This window comes from Gossypium hirsutum, chromosome D02 (genome assembly GCF_007990345.1).
Source record: "Gossypium hirsutum isolate 1008001.06 chromosome D02, Gossypium_hirsutum_v2.1, whole genome shotgun sequence".
Taxonomy (NCBI): Eukaryota; Viridiplantae; Streptophyta; class Magnoliopsida; order Malvales; family Malvaceae; genus Gossypium; species Gossypium hirsutum.
Genome location: NC_053438.1, coordinates 60966056 through 60982676, shown reverse-complemented (window position 1 = coordinate 60982676; position 16621 = coordinate 60966056). Strand labels below are relative to the sequence as shown.

Genomic DNA, 16621 nt, shown 5'->3' with positions numbered 1-16621 from the left:
TGAAAGTAGACTTCAACTACCTCAAGGACAATTCCACTAACTCACTTGGCTTGGATGTTTACCACCCAAAAAGCAAAGAGTGGGAGGCCTTCTACAAAGAGATGAGGCAATCAGAAAGTTTTATCATTCTATCCACGCCTGTTGTTGAAGACAATAAGGATGACTCAGCATCAGAGGATTAGATTCCAAATGGCACTTTTCCTACTGAAGAGGTCCCTATCGAGCCCACTAATAAGCCTAGTGAAGAGGAGGACAAAAATCAATTTCTTTTGTCATGTATTTCATTTCTTTTTATCTTTTATTTTTTTTCTAAACTTTGATCCATGTAATGTTTTTCTCATTATTAATACGATCATTCCTTTACCTTACTTCTTGTTGTTTTACTATTCTCATCACAGTGTGTTTAAACATAAGTAATAAATAATTCATACAAAAACAAGCTCAACGCACCTAAGAGACTTGGCTAGGTTCGGTGTACTATGCATACAAGGCTCCTTCGTCTTTCGTGATCCAATAATTGGCTAAATTAGACTCTAATAACAAACTTGTAATGCCTCAAACCTAATCTGATGAACCAAATCCAAATCTAGGGTGTTACTATATGTAGTTCACTCAAATATACAATTTTACATTCGATTATAACTATTTAATTATAAATTTATCTAAGAAATACATAAGTGTGAGTAATACAAAAATTCAATTGGTATACACAGGGAATTGATTTACAACTATGATTGAATTGATGTTCTAGTCTATTATAATTATTCTATGTAAAAGACTTCTGAAAAATAACTTAAACTCGAACACGCCAACCAACTTGCTCTGTATCATAATAGCCAGTTTCGTCGCGCCTTGGCGTACCCTGGCATCCTCTCTCCAAGCGCAGACCCTTAAGAGCTTATCTGAAACATAACACACAGAAATAAGTTCAAGAGAACTTAGCGAGATAAGCACCCATTTACTTGAATTATTTTTGTATTTCACATCTGGGAATTCAACTTACCTTCTCATTGTTCTTTTTTTCTCAACTAGTCTCTAGCGAATGCCTTCCTAGAATGTCATTTTTTGTACCAGATATGCCACAAATTATTCTGAAATCATACCTTACCTATACATATTCGATACCTTACTCACACTTTTCTCTTACACTTTCCTGATTCGTTCACCATTCCCATTCCAGTGGTCCACACAGACAATATGCCATGGTCATTTCATACATATTCCAAGTTATTGTTTCCACAAGATTTCATAAGTACTTTAGTACATAAATAGAAGATACGTTTTTAAATTTTTCCAAATGTAGCCCTTACCTATATTTGCTCTTCCAGTCCATTTAGCCCATACTTTTAATTCGCCATATGCTCTAACGTATTCCAGTCTCTTTGTTCTTGTCTTAATACCATGCGATTTACATCATAATATTTCTTCCAGAGCTCACCACATAGAATACTTATTAGATTATCCTATAAAAAGTGTAACATGATACACAACAAGGGCTTTTCCTTCAGAGTTCATCATACCTACCATTCCTTCAGAGTTCGTTGAAGATACCATTTCTTTCTTTCAGGGTCTACCACAGAGACATTTCCTCCAGATGGTTCCCACAATAGTCATTCTTTTATGTGCGCCACAAGGACGTTCCTTTCGGCATTTGCCACAAAGGCTTTCTTTTCGTTAGATCACCACCATAAAGGCTTCCATATCATAGATCGCCATAAAGACTTCCATTCTTATACATTGGCACAAAGGTTTCTGTTTTTATAAATTACCACAGGCTTTCATTTTCTGGCAGTTCACGATAAGGATTTTCCAAGACTCAAATTTCGTGAGGTTTGCCCCCCATCGTCCTCGGTCACACAGAAAACCTCATTTAAACTTTACCGTGATGAACAGAAACAAACATTTAACAGACATTTCATGCATTAACACCAAACTTAGCATACAGCATATCTTACACTATCCAGACATGTTCTTACAGTCATACCTTCAACTCTAAATTTCTTATCACATACTCTATTCTTGTCAAATTCTTACAAACTATACATGCAAATCATATCCAACATTCATATATGAACATACTCATCATACCGTTCGTTTCTAATCTTGAATCATGTTTCATACGATTCTTCATAAGATTATCTATAATAAACAGTATACAACTTACATGAGTTGACTTAGGGACTCACTTGACACCCACGAACAGCAGCTTGATCTCCATATCCTAACATCCATCACGAAAACTCAACAATTCACTGCTTACAAGACAAAGGGATACAATTAAAACTCATTCATATAGCTTTTATCATCATCTGAAACCCAGATAACCTCTACATAACAACTTATTCCCTCATATTACTACTTACACACATATAATAGACTTACTCTTTCAAAAGTCAACATGTAAGTCCATAATACTTACCTATAATATGGAACAACCTTCCGCATGAACTCCGATCCTTAGTTTTAGCTTATCAAAAAAAGATCCTCGATCAGCTTCAAAGCAAGTTAGCAATGGTATTTCAAATAAAAAGAAGAAGATAACTCCCCTTTTTTCTTATAAAGCTTACATCAATAAACATAAAACCCATATTCTCATAGTAGAACTTAACATGTGTAACCAACTTTCAAAAATAGCCTATTAGTGGCTTACAGTTGTAGAGAAATGTATACAAGGATCTAAAATCTTTACGTATCCTTAAGTTATCCCTTCATTAAATCCTAACCATTTCGTTAGAACGTAACTTGCATAGTAACTACACCAACTTGGCGTACCTTACCTTTTGTAATACCATCATTACCCAAGAATCCTTGATACAGTTACCAATCCCTTCTTCTATACATATCCACAGATTCTAAGAACAATCCTTACCTTATAATCTATCATTAACTATGAGCTCGAGCTATCCACCAAAAGTATCGATTGGGCGAATAGTATCCCCCACACAGATTATTCTCATTTACTCGCCAACTCGAGACCTGTCAAAACTGGGTGTTACACTCCCCCTTAAATTTCCATCCTTATAGATAACCCATTAGGTTAAGACGCGGACATGGCATCCAGAGGGCCTCGACTTGGGCGAAATGATTTTTTTAAAGTATTATAATTTTTTTCAAAGACTGTATTATCTTATTTTTAACCATGGCATGGGACTTAGGATTTGGGTTTGATTTACTTTACATGACTTAGGCTGTATTCTGGAGCAAAATCTGAAGGGCACTATGTCCTTGCTTTGGGAGGAGGCCTACCATTGGTGGTAGTATGTGGTAAGGGGTACACAAGTTGAACGAATCACCTGGGAGTATTTTCGAAAGGCCTTCCAAAAGAAGTATGTGGGCATGAGGTATATGGAAGCTAGTAAGCTCAAGTTCATCGAGCTGAAACAATAAGATAAATTCGTGGCAGAATATGAGACTAAATTTCTAAGGCTCAACCAATATGACCGGGGTATGGTTGCCACAAAATAAGACAAGTGCTTCAAATAAAAAAACGGGCAACGATTTGACCTTAAGATATAGGTTGCTCCACATCAGGAACAGGTGGTTGAAAATCTAGTGGAGGAAGCTAAAATTATAAAAGATATCAAGCATGTAAATCGTAAGCAATAGGAGAAAACTAGGGTCCCATCTAAGAGAGATTTTGATTCTATTGGTTCGAACTCTTGCCCTACAAAACGAACCAGAGAGTAGACCACAACAAAGGGCCACGATGAATAACACTAAGGATGAGCCCAACTATTGTAAGTATTATAGGAAGCGACACCCGAGTGAATGTTGGAAGAAATTTGGTGCTTGATTCAAATATGGGTCAGTGGAGCATATGGCAATGGAATGCCCTCGACGAACTAAGCAGACACAAGCTTTAACCCAAAATTAGAGAGTGGACCAATTGCCTCTGAGGGGTCGTGGGCAAAACCGGGCCATGAATGTTGTAGCTACTGATGAAATTCGAACTGAGGCTAAGCAACTTGCCTTGTTTATGTTGTTAGGGATCGTGAAGAAAGGGATGCGTCAAATGTCATAGTAGGTACCTTTACCATTAATTTTGTCTTATACTTTGCCTTAATTGATATAGGATCCACCCATTTTATATATTTTGTGAAATGTTTGAAAAATTGGGTGTAGGGGTAGAGGACACCACTACTTATGAAATTATAGTAATCCCCTTAGGATAATATGTTGTTGTAAAAAAATCTACAGGAGATGTTTGTTGGAGGTTCAATGGGTGGTGTTTCCTGTAAATATTATGGAGTTACCATTTGGGGAGTTTGATTTAATTTTGTGTATGGATTGGTTAGAGGAACATCAAGTTAGCCTAGATTGTGTTTCTAAAAGGGAAACTTTGAAAACAACAGAGGGTAGTGAAATTGTTATGGTTGAAGAACATCGAGATTATCTGTATAATGTGATTTCTGCCATGGTCGCCGGAAAACTAGTTTGTAAAGGGTGTGAGGCTTACTTAGCTTATGTGTTAGATGGGAATGCAAATAGTTATGCTTTAGGCAGCATCCGAACTGTTAGGAATTTCTAGATGTGTTTCCCGAGGAATTGCCAGGATTACCTCTAGACCGCGAGGTAGAATTCAGGATTGAATTATTGTCAAGAACTGCTCTAATGTCCATTCTTCCCTACCGCATGGAACCAAAATAAATGCAACTGAAAATCTAACTGTTGGAGCTTTTCGATCTAGATTTTATTAGTCCTAGCGTTTCTTCATAGGGAGCTTCGATTTTATTTGTGAAAAATAAAGATAGTTCCCTAAGGCTTTTTATAGATTATCGACAATTGAACAAGTTGACTATCAAAAATAAATATCATTTGCCTAGGATCAATTATTTGTTTGACCAATTTAGAGGCGCCACTGTGTTCTCCAAAATAGATTTAAGGTCAGGATATTAACAACTTAAGGTGAAGGAGGCGGGTGTACCCAAAACTGCTTTTAGAACCCGTTAAGGCCACTATGAGTTTCTTGCAATGCCATTCGGTTTAAACAATGCTCCTAGCGCTTCATGGATCAAATGAACTGAGTGTTACAACCCTTCCTTGACTATTTATAGATGATATCCCGAATTACTCCAAAACCAAACACGAATAAGATGAACACTTTAGGAATGTCTTACAAATCCTTCGATTGAAAAAGTTGTACGCTAAACTGATTCAATGTGAATTCTTGTTTAAGGAGGTAATGTTCCTAGGGCATGTGGTACCCACAAAGAGTAGGTCTAAAGATGATTTAAGCAATCTTTAAATGGAAACAAGCCAAAATTTTTTCCAAAATTCGTGGCTTTCTAGGTTTCGCTGGGTATTATTGTAGACTTGTAAAAGGTTTTTCCTTAATAACCACACCCCTAATAAAGTTACTATGAAAGGATGTTCCATTTAAGTGGGTGAAGGAGCAACAATCCAGCTTCGAAAAGCTTAAGGCAGTGTTAATCCAAGCTCCTATTTTAATTCAGCCCCAATTAGGAAAAGAATATGTGGTGTACAGTGATGCATCATATACCGGCCTTGATTGTGTGTTAATGTAAGGTGGTAAAGTAGTGGCTTATGTGTCAAGGTAATTGAAGTAGCATGAGTACAACTACCCGACTCATGACTTAGAGTTAACTACAGTAGTTTTTGCACTAAAGATATGGAGACACTACTTGTATGGGGAGAATTGTTACATCTATACTGATCATAATAGCCTTAAATACCTTCTCACCCAAAAACAATTGAACCTTAGGTAATAGAGGTGGTTAGAGTTTTTAAAATATTATGATTGTGTAATTGAATATCACCCCAAGAAAGCCAATGTTGTAATAGATGCCCTAAGCAGAAAACAGATAACCGATTTAGAGGTGATGTTTGCTAGGTTAAGTTTAGTGGATGAAATAGGCTTACTAGCTGAATTACAAGTAAAACCCACCTTAGCCAATGAAATCAAAGATAAACAACCTTTAGATGTATCCTTGTTACCTTGAATTAAACATTTGGAGGAGGAAAAAATTAAAGATTTTGGGTTTAGTGATTATGGCATCTTATGCTTTCGAGGGAGTTTTTGTGTGCTGAATGACAAGGAGTTAAAACAAACCATAATTCGAGAAACACATGCTAGCACTTATCCCATGCATCTCAGAGGAAACAAGATGTATTGAGATGTAAAGAAATTGTACTGGTGGGTCGGATTGAAACGAGATGTAACAAAATTTGTGGCTAAGTGTCTAACTTGTCAGCAAGTGAAAGTTGAACATTAGTTCCCCTCCGGATTGCTACAACCCATCAAAATACCGCAATGGAAGTGGGAGTGAATAACGGTGGACTTTGTTAGTGGGTTACCCTTAACATCCATTAAGAAAGATTCAATTTGGGTGACAGTATATCGATTAACGAAGTTAGCATACTTCTTACCAATCCACAAGGATTATTCATTACAAAAGCTAGCTAAGTTATATATTTCGGAGATAGTGAGGTTATATGGGGTGCCCATATCAATTATTTCAGATCAAAATCCTTGGTTTACATCTCGATTTTGGAAGAAGTTGCAAGAGTCATTTGGAACCCACTTGGATTTTAGCATAACTTTCCATCCGCAGTTTAATAGGCAATCTGATTGGGTTCTTGAATTAGGTGAAAGAAAAGTGTTGGTTCTTGAATTAGTACAAGAATCTAATGGGAAAATAAGGCTAATACAAGATAGATTAAAAGCAACTTTCGACAGAAAAAAGTCGTATACTAATCTAAAAATAAAAGACATTGAATACAGTGTTGGTTGAAAGGGTAAGTTAAGTCTGCGATTCATAGGACCCTACCAAATCCTTAGAAGAATTAGTCTAGTTGCATACCAACTTGATTTACCACCCGAATTGGATCGAATCCACGACGTTTTCCATGTTTCCATGTTTCCATGTTATTGCTCCGACCCTTGTCACATTGTTTCAATCGAAGAGATTGAGGTATGACCAAATTTGTCCTTTGAGGAAGAACCTGTGCAACTTCTATACTGTCATGTAAAGGTTCTGAGAAGGAAATGAATCCCTCTTGTTAAGGTTCTATGGTGGAACTATAGAATTGAGGAGGCCACATAGAAAACAGAAGATATGTTCCATTAGAAATATCCCCATCTTTTTGAACCAAGTAAATTTCGAGGATAAAATTTCTTTAAGAAGAGGAGAATTGTAACACCCCGAAATATATAGGTTAGAAGTAATAATTAATTAAGAAATGACATTGGTCTAGTGGTTAAGTAGTTAACACACTCCCTAGAGGTCTTAAGTTCAATCTATTTCCATTTACTTGTTTTAATTTTTTAGCAAACTAGACTAAGAGTCACCCTTTAATAAATATTAAATGGAGTGGAAAAAGACTAAATGTGGGCAATAGCCTAATGGCTAAGCATTCTCTTCTCTTTCCTTACATCCTAAGTTCAAGTCATACCACTCTTTTTCTCCCCATTTCTTTTTTTTTTTGGAAAAAGGAATATTTACCCAATCAGCCCTTTAAAATTTGAAAAATGATACATGCACGGATGTGGTGAAATTTATTAAATTCCATTCATCAAAACTATCAATTTTTAAATTTAGGAAATCAGTAGAATTGCAGCATCTTTTTGGATGAGATCCAGACATTTCTAGGTTAAGATGTACACATGGCGTTCAAAGACCTATCTCTTAGCTTTGAAATTCACTTTGAATCACTTAATTTTCAGTTCATGAGCTCAAGTTATGACTATTTTAGTGAAGACTACTCGAGTAAAATTTCTGGACGGGATTATGACAGAAATTATGAGTTTCAAACTTTTAATTTGAGTTTAAATCATATTGGGTTTGGGTTTTAGGCTTAAATTTTATTATATATGAGCCCAATATTGTATTTATCAGTTCTAATTATTTTATTATTTTATTATTCCGAATTTTTAATAATTATTAAGTAGTTTAAGTTATTTAGGAGTTTTGTCAACAAGAAAGTTTAGTTTAAAACTACTTTTTATTTAGATTAATTAGAATTCTAGTATACTTAAGAGTTTTATTTAGATTTATTTAGCTAGCCTATTATAGGCATTTGCATTGTACACAATTCATTCAATTGATTATTATTGAAATTCTCTTTAAGTTTTTTTCTTTTCAAGAATTGTTCTTGAGTTTCTTTTAGAAGAGTTTTAACAATCTTTTCAGATTATAGGGATCATCTTCAAACTTTTTCTTGCCAAGTTTTCTTTCATGGAGGGGAAATTAGAGCCGCTTGAAGGGGGTTGTGGATTCTTTATGTTTCCAAGACTTCTTAGAACTTCTACATACCACGTTCTATCTTTCCATCTACCTTCTTTCTTCCTTATTGTTCTAGTCGTAGATTTATTATTCTATTTTAATTATCTTAGTTATTTATATTAATTTTTTTACCTAACTTGGATTTTATTGTGTTTCAAGTTGTGTCAAAATCTAAGTTTCTTTCTTAACATCTAGAGCCTTAAGTCAAATCCGCAACTTGAGCAAACTTTACAATCCGCTTTTGTATTCATCCACATCATTCTGTATAAAAAACCCTAACTATTTAATCTATTTTCGTAAACATAATTCAATTATAGTTTCTCTTCCTAATAAAACTGAATTTTTTCCTTCTTTCTTTCCCTATTTTTCTTTTCAATTATCATATTTGCAAATATTTTTCTTCCATTACTAAAATTATCTTTCTTTTTACAACCCGAATCAAAGTTCAATCTCGATATTAAACCATTTTCTTTCCAGAATCGAATCGCTGTCAATTTCATCCTTAATTTCGCCAAGAAATGGTAAGTTCAATTCAAACCTGATAAATAATACCAAATCCTTATAGTTTTGACATCTGATATTAATTGTTCATCCAAACTAATGTGATCTTTCACAAATCTTGCTAATTTTTCCCAAAATCTCAACTTCTCTTGAGAACCGTTATTAATTCTGTGTATTTTTCAATTGAAAGACTCGTTATAGGTATCCCAAATCATATTTGGACGTGAGGATCATCATCTAAGACCTTAGAGATAGGTGTGTGTTCTTTTATGAGTGAATCAGGGCAAAACAGATCCTAAGATAGGGCCACACGAGCATGTGGCCCACCATTGTGGACTACATGACCCCTATACACGACAATGCCACTTTTGAAACCTTAATATGTTCAATTGTTAGACGGCCTAGAACCTCCAACACGACCATAGTCTATCACACGACCATGTACCCTATCCACCCAGTTTAGGGCTTCCCATATGGTTCGGTCACACAACCGTGTGCCCCATGTAACTTAGATTTTATAGTTTGACCCAAAATTTTATGTTTTAATCAGATTAGTCATTGAATAAGTTCCAAACTATTTTTACTGAATTAAGTTATGCAATTAGGTCCCCGATGATAAGAAATATGTTAGAATCCATAAGTGATTGAGTTAATGCAATACTTATTTGTGTTTATATATATATATCTGCATGAATTATAAATTGTATATGTTGCCATTGTTTCTATACTTGCGATAGAATGAACGACATGCCCCATGATATTGTTAATTTGTTTTGTTGTGCATCCACATCCAAAGGCAGATTCCATCTGCGGGTACTACTGTGTATCCACAACCAAAGGCAAATTCCAACTGCAAATGTTGTTGTACAATCTACAGCCAAAAAACAAGTTTCATCTGTAGAACTTTTTGCTGTGAATCCACAGCCAAATGAGGATTCAAACTGCAGGAACTTGCTGTATGTCTACAGCCAAATGATAGTTATTATCTGCGAACCAGTAGTGATTTATCCACAACCCAATGTGTTGGATAAGAGAGTTCTGGGGAACTCCCATTGTAGTGTGTAAGGGTGGGGTATGATCTATTCTGTTAAAAATCAAACTATATGTCATCTTTAAAATCATGCGCACATAAATTTGGAAATTCTTTTATGATATAAATATGCATGGAAATGTGTATATTGAAGGAAAAATCTGAAATTTGTTTATTTTGATATCTGCTATTGTGAGTTTCGATATATGTTAATGATGGTTGCATTGAAAAAAAAATCGATAGTCTGAACTAATTGTCTAATTATGATCATATTATGCAGTATTATTTAATGTGTCTTACCAACTGTTTGCATAAATTTTCTTTTGAATAGACTCATACCGAGTGTTATAGCTCACTCCCCCTTAAATTTTTATTCTTACAAATAACCCACCAAGTTAAGACATAGACGTGACATTTGGAGGGTCTCGGCTCAAAAAAATTTATTTCTTTTTAACGTATTATAAGATTACTATTTTTTTCAAAGACAATATTATTTTATTTCGAATCATGTCATGGGACTTAAAATTTGGGTTTGATTTACTTGAAATTTAATTTAAATTATTAGGATATTATATTATGTTTACTTTTTAATTAATATGCATAAATCTCGATTTTTATTAAAATTAAACAAATCACTTCTCCGCTATAAATATAAAGTTTAAAACCTTTAACATTTATTAATTAAATTTTCTACTAAATTTAATAAATGTTAGATAACTATTTTCAGAACTCTTATATAACCCTCCAAAAACAATAGCATGCTACAACACCGTCATAACCATAAAAACCACGAGTAATTAATCTAGTGGCAATGAACTTTGGCCCTCAACTCGATCTGCTCCTTGCAGACCGCGTTGCACAATTTGTTGTTGATATGGGGTTCGCTTATTTCCATTATCGGCATTGCTTCCACCGCTACTTTAGACGTTAACGGTTGCCCGTTCTATCTGACGTTTTGGATTTCTATTTGCAATAATTACCATTGCTTTTGGTGTCATATGGTGGAAGAGATGGGTTTAAGGAAGATGAAAAAAATTGAAAGGAGAGAGAATGGAGAAAACATTTGAAGAATGAAAAAGAAAGAAAGAACAAGGAAACAGAAAGAATAAAAAATAAATAAATTTAACGGTGGACCAATTAATTTGATTAATTTAATTAATAACAATAATCAAATTAACCAAAAAAAATAGAGTTTAATAAAACCCAAATAATTTTAATAAAATCGAATGATCGACTTAATTATTTTGTTATCGAGTTTTCGATAAGCTTGCAATTGTTTACTTTTTACTGAACCGGTCTGATGTAAGAACGACAGTGATTTTCAGTTAGATCTCTGCTAATGCTTTTATTTGCAGAATCGGGGAGAAGAATCTATGGATTCGAAGGAAAATCCAGAGAGATATAAGGTGGGAGACGACACCCGATCTTCTTATCGATCAATCTGTTGGCACCCTACTTACTCTACTTGTTTGATTTTTTTAGGTTAACGGCTTGAATTATAGTTGAATTGTTTGTTTAAATGTGAATATAATTCATGAGTTATTAGATTCAGAAAACAAACCATGTCATCTACGATTGCAGTTCATGGTTATCTTCGGTTTATATTGATATTTATTCTTTGTCTTAGCTTGTTCCTTCTGATATATAATCTGTTTCTTAGAACATAATATTGTCATTTGAGCTTAATACCTGCTTCTTGTGTGGTTCTTTGTCAATGTCTGATCTTACTTGTTTGCTTTCTTAGATAGACATGGACAGTTTGTGCATGCTCAATTTCGTTTAACCTTATGCTTGTGAAATACAGTCTTTCAAGTGGGTTAAATTCAAGGAACAATACGTCTATATATATTGATGAACATCTGGTGGATAATGCATTTGTATAAATATCTCACAATCAAATAATCTGCCTTAATGAACAAGACAGTCTTGTACTCCAGTATTGGACTCTACCTGATAACATGCTTGTATAATCTCTCATAGTGGAAACTAGGAACCGGTGTGATCCCATTCAAAGAAGAATGCCTATAAGCTAGGATGAGGCCTAAATAAATATACACTCTACACTTAACAAACGAATGGTGTGAGGGGTCAGGAGATCACTGCCGACCACAGAAGCGAATGCACCACATGAATTACCTACACTAATGCTCAGCACACATCATGATCAGATTGGACTCTGTTATTTGTTGGCTTCCCAATCTGTAAACAACTGATTGGGGGAACAGTAGGGGTGGTCAACTCTCCGAAAGTTTGCCAACAGAATGGATCGTAGAGGTGGTAACGTTCCTGGACTGGTTTTAGTTCAATGGCAGATAAGGTTACACCTATACATGGAAGGCTATCGCTGCAGGCGAAGTGGACAGGTTTTACTGTGTATGTTCCTCTTATTTTTTCATAGGTGATTCCTGATAGAGCGACTGCAGCTGTTTCGTTCGAACATTTCCTTTTGTCGCAGTAGAACTGATCGATCACAATTGGAAGTTGGACCTCGGAAACTTGAATGTTTGAGAACAGAACCCCCTGAACAGATCCCGATCCACCCTGTAGAAGTGATTTGAGATTATATGTAAGAAAACTGACTAGCAACCTAGAGTTGTAAAAGAACTTAGAATGATAGGAACTTGCACTAACTTTTTTTTTTATCACTAGTAAGTGGTAATAGATAAGATTTTTGGACCTATTAAAGAAAAGAAATAAGATATAAAGGTGTAGGTAATATTTCAAAAAGAACACAAGTTTTTCATATATGTATAGTTTTTCACCACACATGAACTTGAGTATGCAAACAACTTGAAATATATTCCCTGAAGTTAGTCTTGTTATAAATTACGGTTGAACTACGAAGTTTTAGATGCATTTTGTATTTAATTAAAAGCCAGTTTAGCTAATTGCTATGTTTTAAACTTGATGAGTTTTTAATCATTTGGGGGGGGGGGGGAGTGACAATGTTTGTATAGTTACCTGCCATGTCTTAATTCTGACACCATTCATTGTGTTATGCATAACGATATCCCTGACAGTGATGTTTGAGACACAGGCTTTAGTATTATCCCTTCCTAAGCTTCCAATGCTTATTCCATGCCCTGGTCCACAGTTCACATTGTGTATGTATACATTTGAGCATCCTGTTTGTATGGAAACACAGTCATCTCCTGCACCAATTCATAGATTTTTAAGAGCTCAGGTTAGTATAAACACAAAAATAGATGTCTTTATGTACTAGTCAATTATCCCTGTGCTTAGAGCTGATTCAATTTAAGCATTTTTCGGAAGCATTAGATTCCTGAGGGCCTATTATTATCTTATTAATTAATTAGAACATGAGCCTGTTTTTAAGAAAAAGTGGACAAGAGGCTAGGGGATTAAAACAAAAAGTTCGAGCTGTAAGTGGAGACAGGCAAATCAAAACTTGAGTGAATAAAACAAAAATTGTATGCTTTGCTCTGTGTTGTTCAACTCTAATCCTATTTTGGGTGGTTGATGCCACACCATTCTTCTGAATATGACACATGTCAAGTGACCAGTGACTGTCACTCTTGAAGTTTGGATATTGCTGGCATCTACTTGTCAAAATATTATGGGTGATGGAGAATGTGTGGAATGAAAGCATTAGCAGGATAAGATTGTGAAACGTGTCTTTCAGTATCCTATCAGAACTACCTCATTCAGCACCTTTTCTATGATACTGTCAGATGTTCACAAGGTCTTATCTTAACCCTTTATCCTTAAATGTTGACCTGCAGGTCTTACTCCATTCATTGCTGGAGCTCAGCGTATGGCTGACCATTGTTTAACTGAATGCGGTATGGCAACAATACTTATTTACAAGCAAGATAATTTAAATAATTACCACAGGCGAGATCACTGCTATGAATTAGCACATCATTGGAGTTCTGTAGGTGAATTCCATCTGTATTAGGACTGTCCCCAGGAGATGAGACGGTAATATCGTGCACCACAACTCCCATGCAATTATCGAACTTGAGATGGCATTGAGGACTGTTTTGAATTGTTATGCCCGTGACTGTCACGTTAAAACTCCCATAAAACCTAAGTGCCTGTACAACGGAAGGTAAGAAAAATGTCATATGGCTGCCTGGTCATGGAATATGATTGGTTTTTTTATAGTTTCAAGTGCCCCTTACAGTTGGTTTGATGCTCGGCATTTTTCCACTGAGTTCATTTCTGACCTATTGTCCAATTTATAGGAGAAACATGATTAAGTTACAGACCATGAACATAAAATTCCAGGGGCAAGTTGAAACTGAAGTAGGTGATTACCGGCATTGGTGGCCTTTCTTGAACTGTGCTGTTTAATGGAATTATGAGTTTTCTTTCATCATCATAGGGATCTTCATATGGGGCATCTTGCCACCACCCTGAGCCTCTTCCATCAAGGATGCCTTTTCCTTGAATTGCTATACCTTTCAGCTTTGTAAATTCAAGCCACTGTAGAAGACCTTTTCCCCAGGGTCGAGCATCAGTCGGAGCAATAATTGTGCCATCCAGCTGAGAAAAAAAAAATTTCAGCCACATCAGCCGTGATCAAGCATCAATTATTCTTCACTACCATAACAATCTCAAGGTGCATCAGGTGTTCCATTTCACTTGACATCAACCTGCTATTATTGGTAGTTATCTTTCCAATTTTATTTGACAGTGTTATCTGTATGTTATTGACTCATTAGCCAATATAGAAGGAGTAATTAAGATCCCACATGGTTTTACCTGAAACACAATGTTTGCTTGACAGTATGGACCAGAAAATGAAATGGGTCCTACAAGAAACACAAATTCGGCTGGAACGACAACAGTTGATGCCTCCACTTTACATGCAGCTGCCCATGTGTCTTGAAATGCCTGCGTTGCATCGTACTAAGTCAGGTTTGCAGCTAACGTGATAATAACTACAGGCATAGAATTACAGTTGAATGGTGGTTAGCTGTTTGCTATAGTAATTATTGCACCAATCACGTCTAAACTACCCTAAAGAGAATCATTCTTTAATTTGGAGTGGCCCCGCGCAACTTTGGTTAGTTGTGCTCTGCTCTCTTTTGTTTCTACCACATTTTTTACTTGCTTTTCTTTGTTTCCATATAGGCTTTCTGCGCATTTCATATGATCATATTTTAACCAGTAAGTTCTGCTTTGCTAGCTATTTTTTAAACATTTCTACTGCATTGGCCCCCTGAAAGTTGTTTTTCTAAAAAGTAAAAAACTGTCAACTTGCCTATTGTAGCTTTAATCAAACTTTAATGGCCAAAAAAATGCATGGAAGTTTAAGAACTTCGAATGCCCTCCTCTTCAAGTAACAACGGTGAATTAATCCACATAGTCCATTTTGTTGTTTGATTTGGTGGGGAAAATAATTAGTTTCAAGTATTGTAGCTCTTTTTTGTGCATGAGTATTAAGCAACACATTGAACATTGTATTGAGCATAAACGAGAAGTTGACATTCTCACCTTAGTATCATCAGATTTCCCATCACCTTTAGCGCCAAAATCTAGGACATTGAATACGGTAGACTGCTGATCATAGCCGTAACCGCCGTGGGGTGAAGGAGTTGAAGGGGGGACTTCTTCTTTAGGTTTAGGAGATGGAGTAGCTTTGTGGGACTGGGGAGGAGGAGGTTTAGGCTTTGATCCTCCATTGTGGTAATTGCGATGACCATGACTTCCTCCTTTCTTCTTAGATAGTGCAGCAGCATACCTGCTCTGCCTCCAGTGCTTGCCTCTTCTAGCAATGCATGTTTCAATACTTGAACACCATACAAAAAATGCAATTAAAATCATAAATGTGAGACTTCTGAAGTTAACTCCACCCATTTTTTTTCTTCTTCTTCTTTCTTAGAGTTTCTCAAGGTGAGAAACAGAGATAAGAACAGAGAGTGATAAAGAGAGACAAAGACAGAAGTGAAGCTTGTGCTTTGAGAGCCAAAATAATATGTGATGGTGTTTATATAGGGGGAAGATTTCGAAGCAATGAGGACTATTAGGACATAATGCAAAAATTTTAAAAAGAAAATGCTTTGATAATCCTTTTCATTCATACTTCATATAAAATTTTAAGGTAGCAAATCCTTTATAAAAATATATAATATTTAAAATAAGGTTAGAAGACATTATTATAATCTAATTTACATGTCCCATGCATGTGAATCATTCAATTTATTGATGACCAATGCATAACATCTATTCTGTATATTCCAATACCCGACACCTATCGTCCTAGCTATTATAGGTAAATAGACCAGAAATGAAAGGCAATGTAGTTTCCTCCATTTTTTGCAAAATTCGAAACACAGGTTTCACATGTTTCTTCATAACTGGAATGCTTTTACAGTTTTACATTTATTTATTTATATTTTTATAATTTGCCTAATTGATTTCTTCTTTTTATTTTTTTGTGGAACATAAGTTATAAGACGTGACTATTAACAGAAGGGTACCCTTTCCAATCCTTTTTATCCGTTTTTAATTAATTATCGAGCACATTATTTATGTAAAGAATTTAAATTTAGAAATTTTATACTATTTTACAAAAAGACCATGTGATGTGACTAGCAACAGAAATCTACTCCCTGGGATCTTTTTTTCGTTCCAATCTTTCTGCTATTTTTTTACAAAATGGTTAAAAATTTCATTATTCCATTATGGATATATTATATTTTATCTGTTAATAAATTACATACAAATTTTTATAATTATTTATATAACTCTTAATAAATGTTCATTTTACAGAAATCTTAATATGAGATTTTATTTTTTTTTATTAATGAAGAAAATTAAAGTCGGATTGCAATTGCAGCGGCTGCCAGCATTGCTATTATTTTATTTTATACAGATT

At 35.1% G+C, this 16621-nt stretch overlaps 1 protein-coding gene and 1 long non-coding RNA gene across 2 annotated transcripts; one reads left to right on the top strand and one right to left on the bottom strand.

Annotated features, from left to right (window-relative positions):
* Positions 1–10571: 10571 nt before the first annotated feature.
* Positions 10572–14120, top strand: LOC107909679 (uncharacterized). The gene is made up of 3 exons (XR_001687307.2): positions 10572–11180; positions 13518–13846; positions 13983–14120. It is a non-coding gene; the product is annotated as an uncharacterized lncRNA (long non-coding RNA).
* On the bottom strand, positions 11597–15600 carry LOC107909678 (polygalacturonase At1g48100). The gene is made up of 7 exons (XM_016837297.2): positions 15238–15600; positions 14503–14634; positions 14056–14283; positions 13920–13964; positions 13625–13832; positions 12736–12926; positions 11597–12315 (listed from the first exon to the last, which is right to left on the bottom strand). Exons 1-7 carry the CDS (start codon positions 15598–15600, stop codon positions 11923–11925), a joined length of 1560 nt encoding a protein of 519 aa, XP_016692786.1. The 3' UTR covers positions 11597–11922.
* Between the last annotated feature and the right edge of the window lie 1021 nt (positions 15601–16621).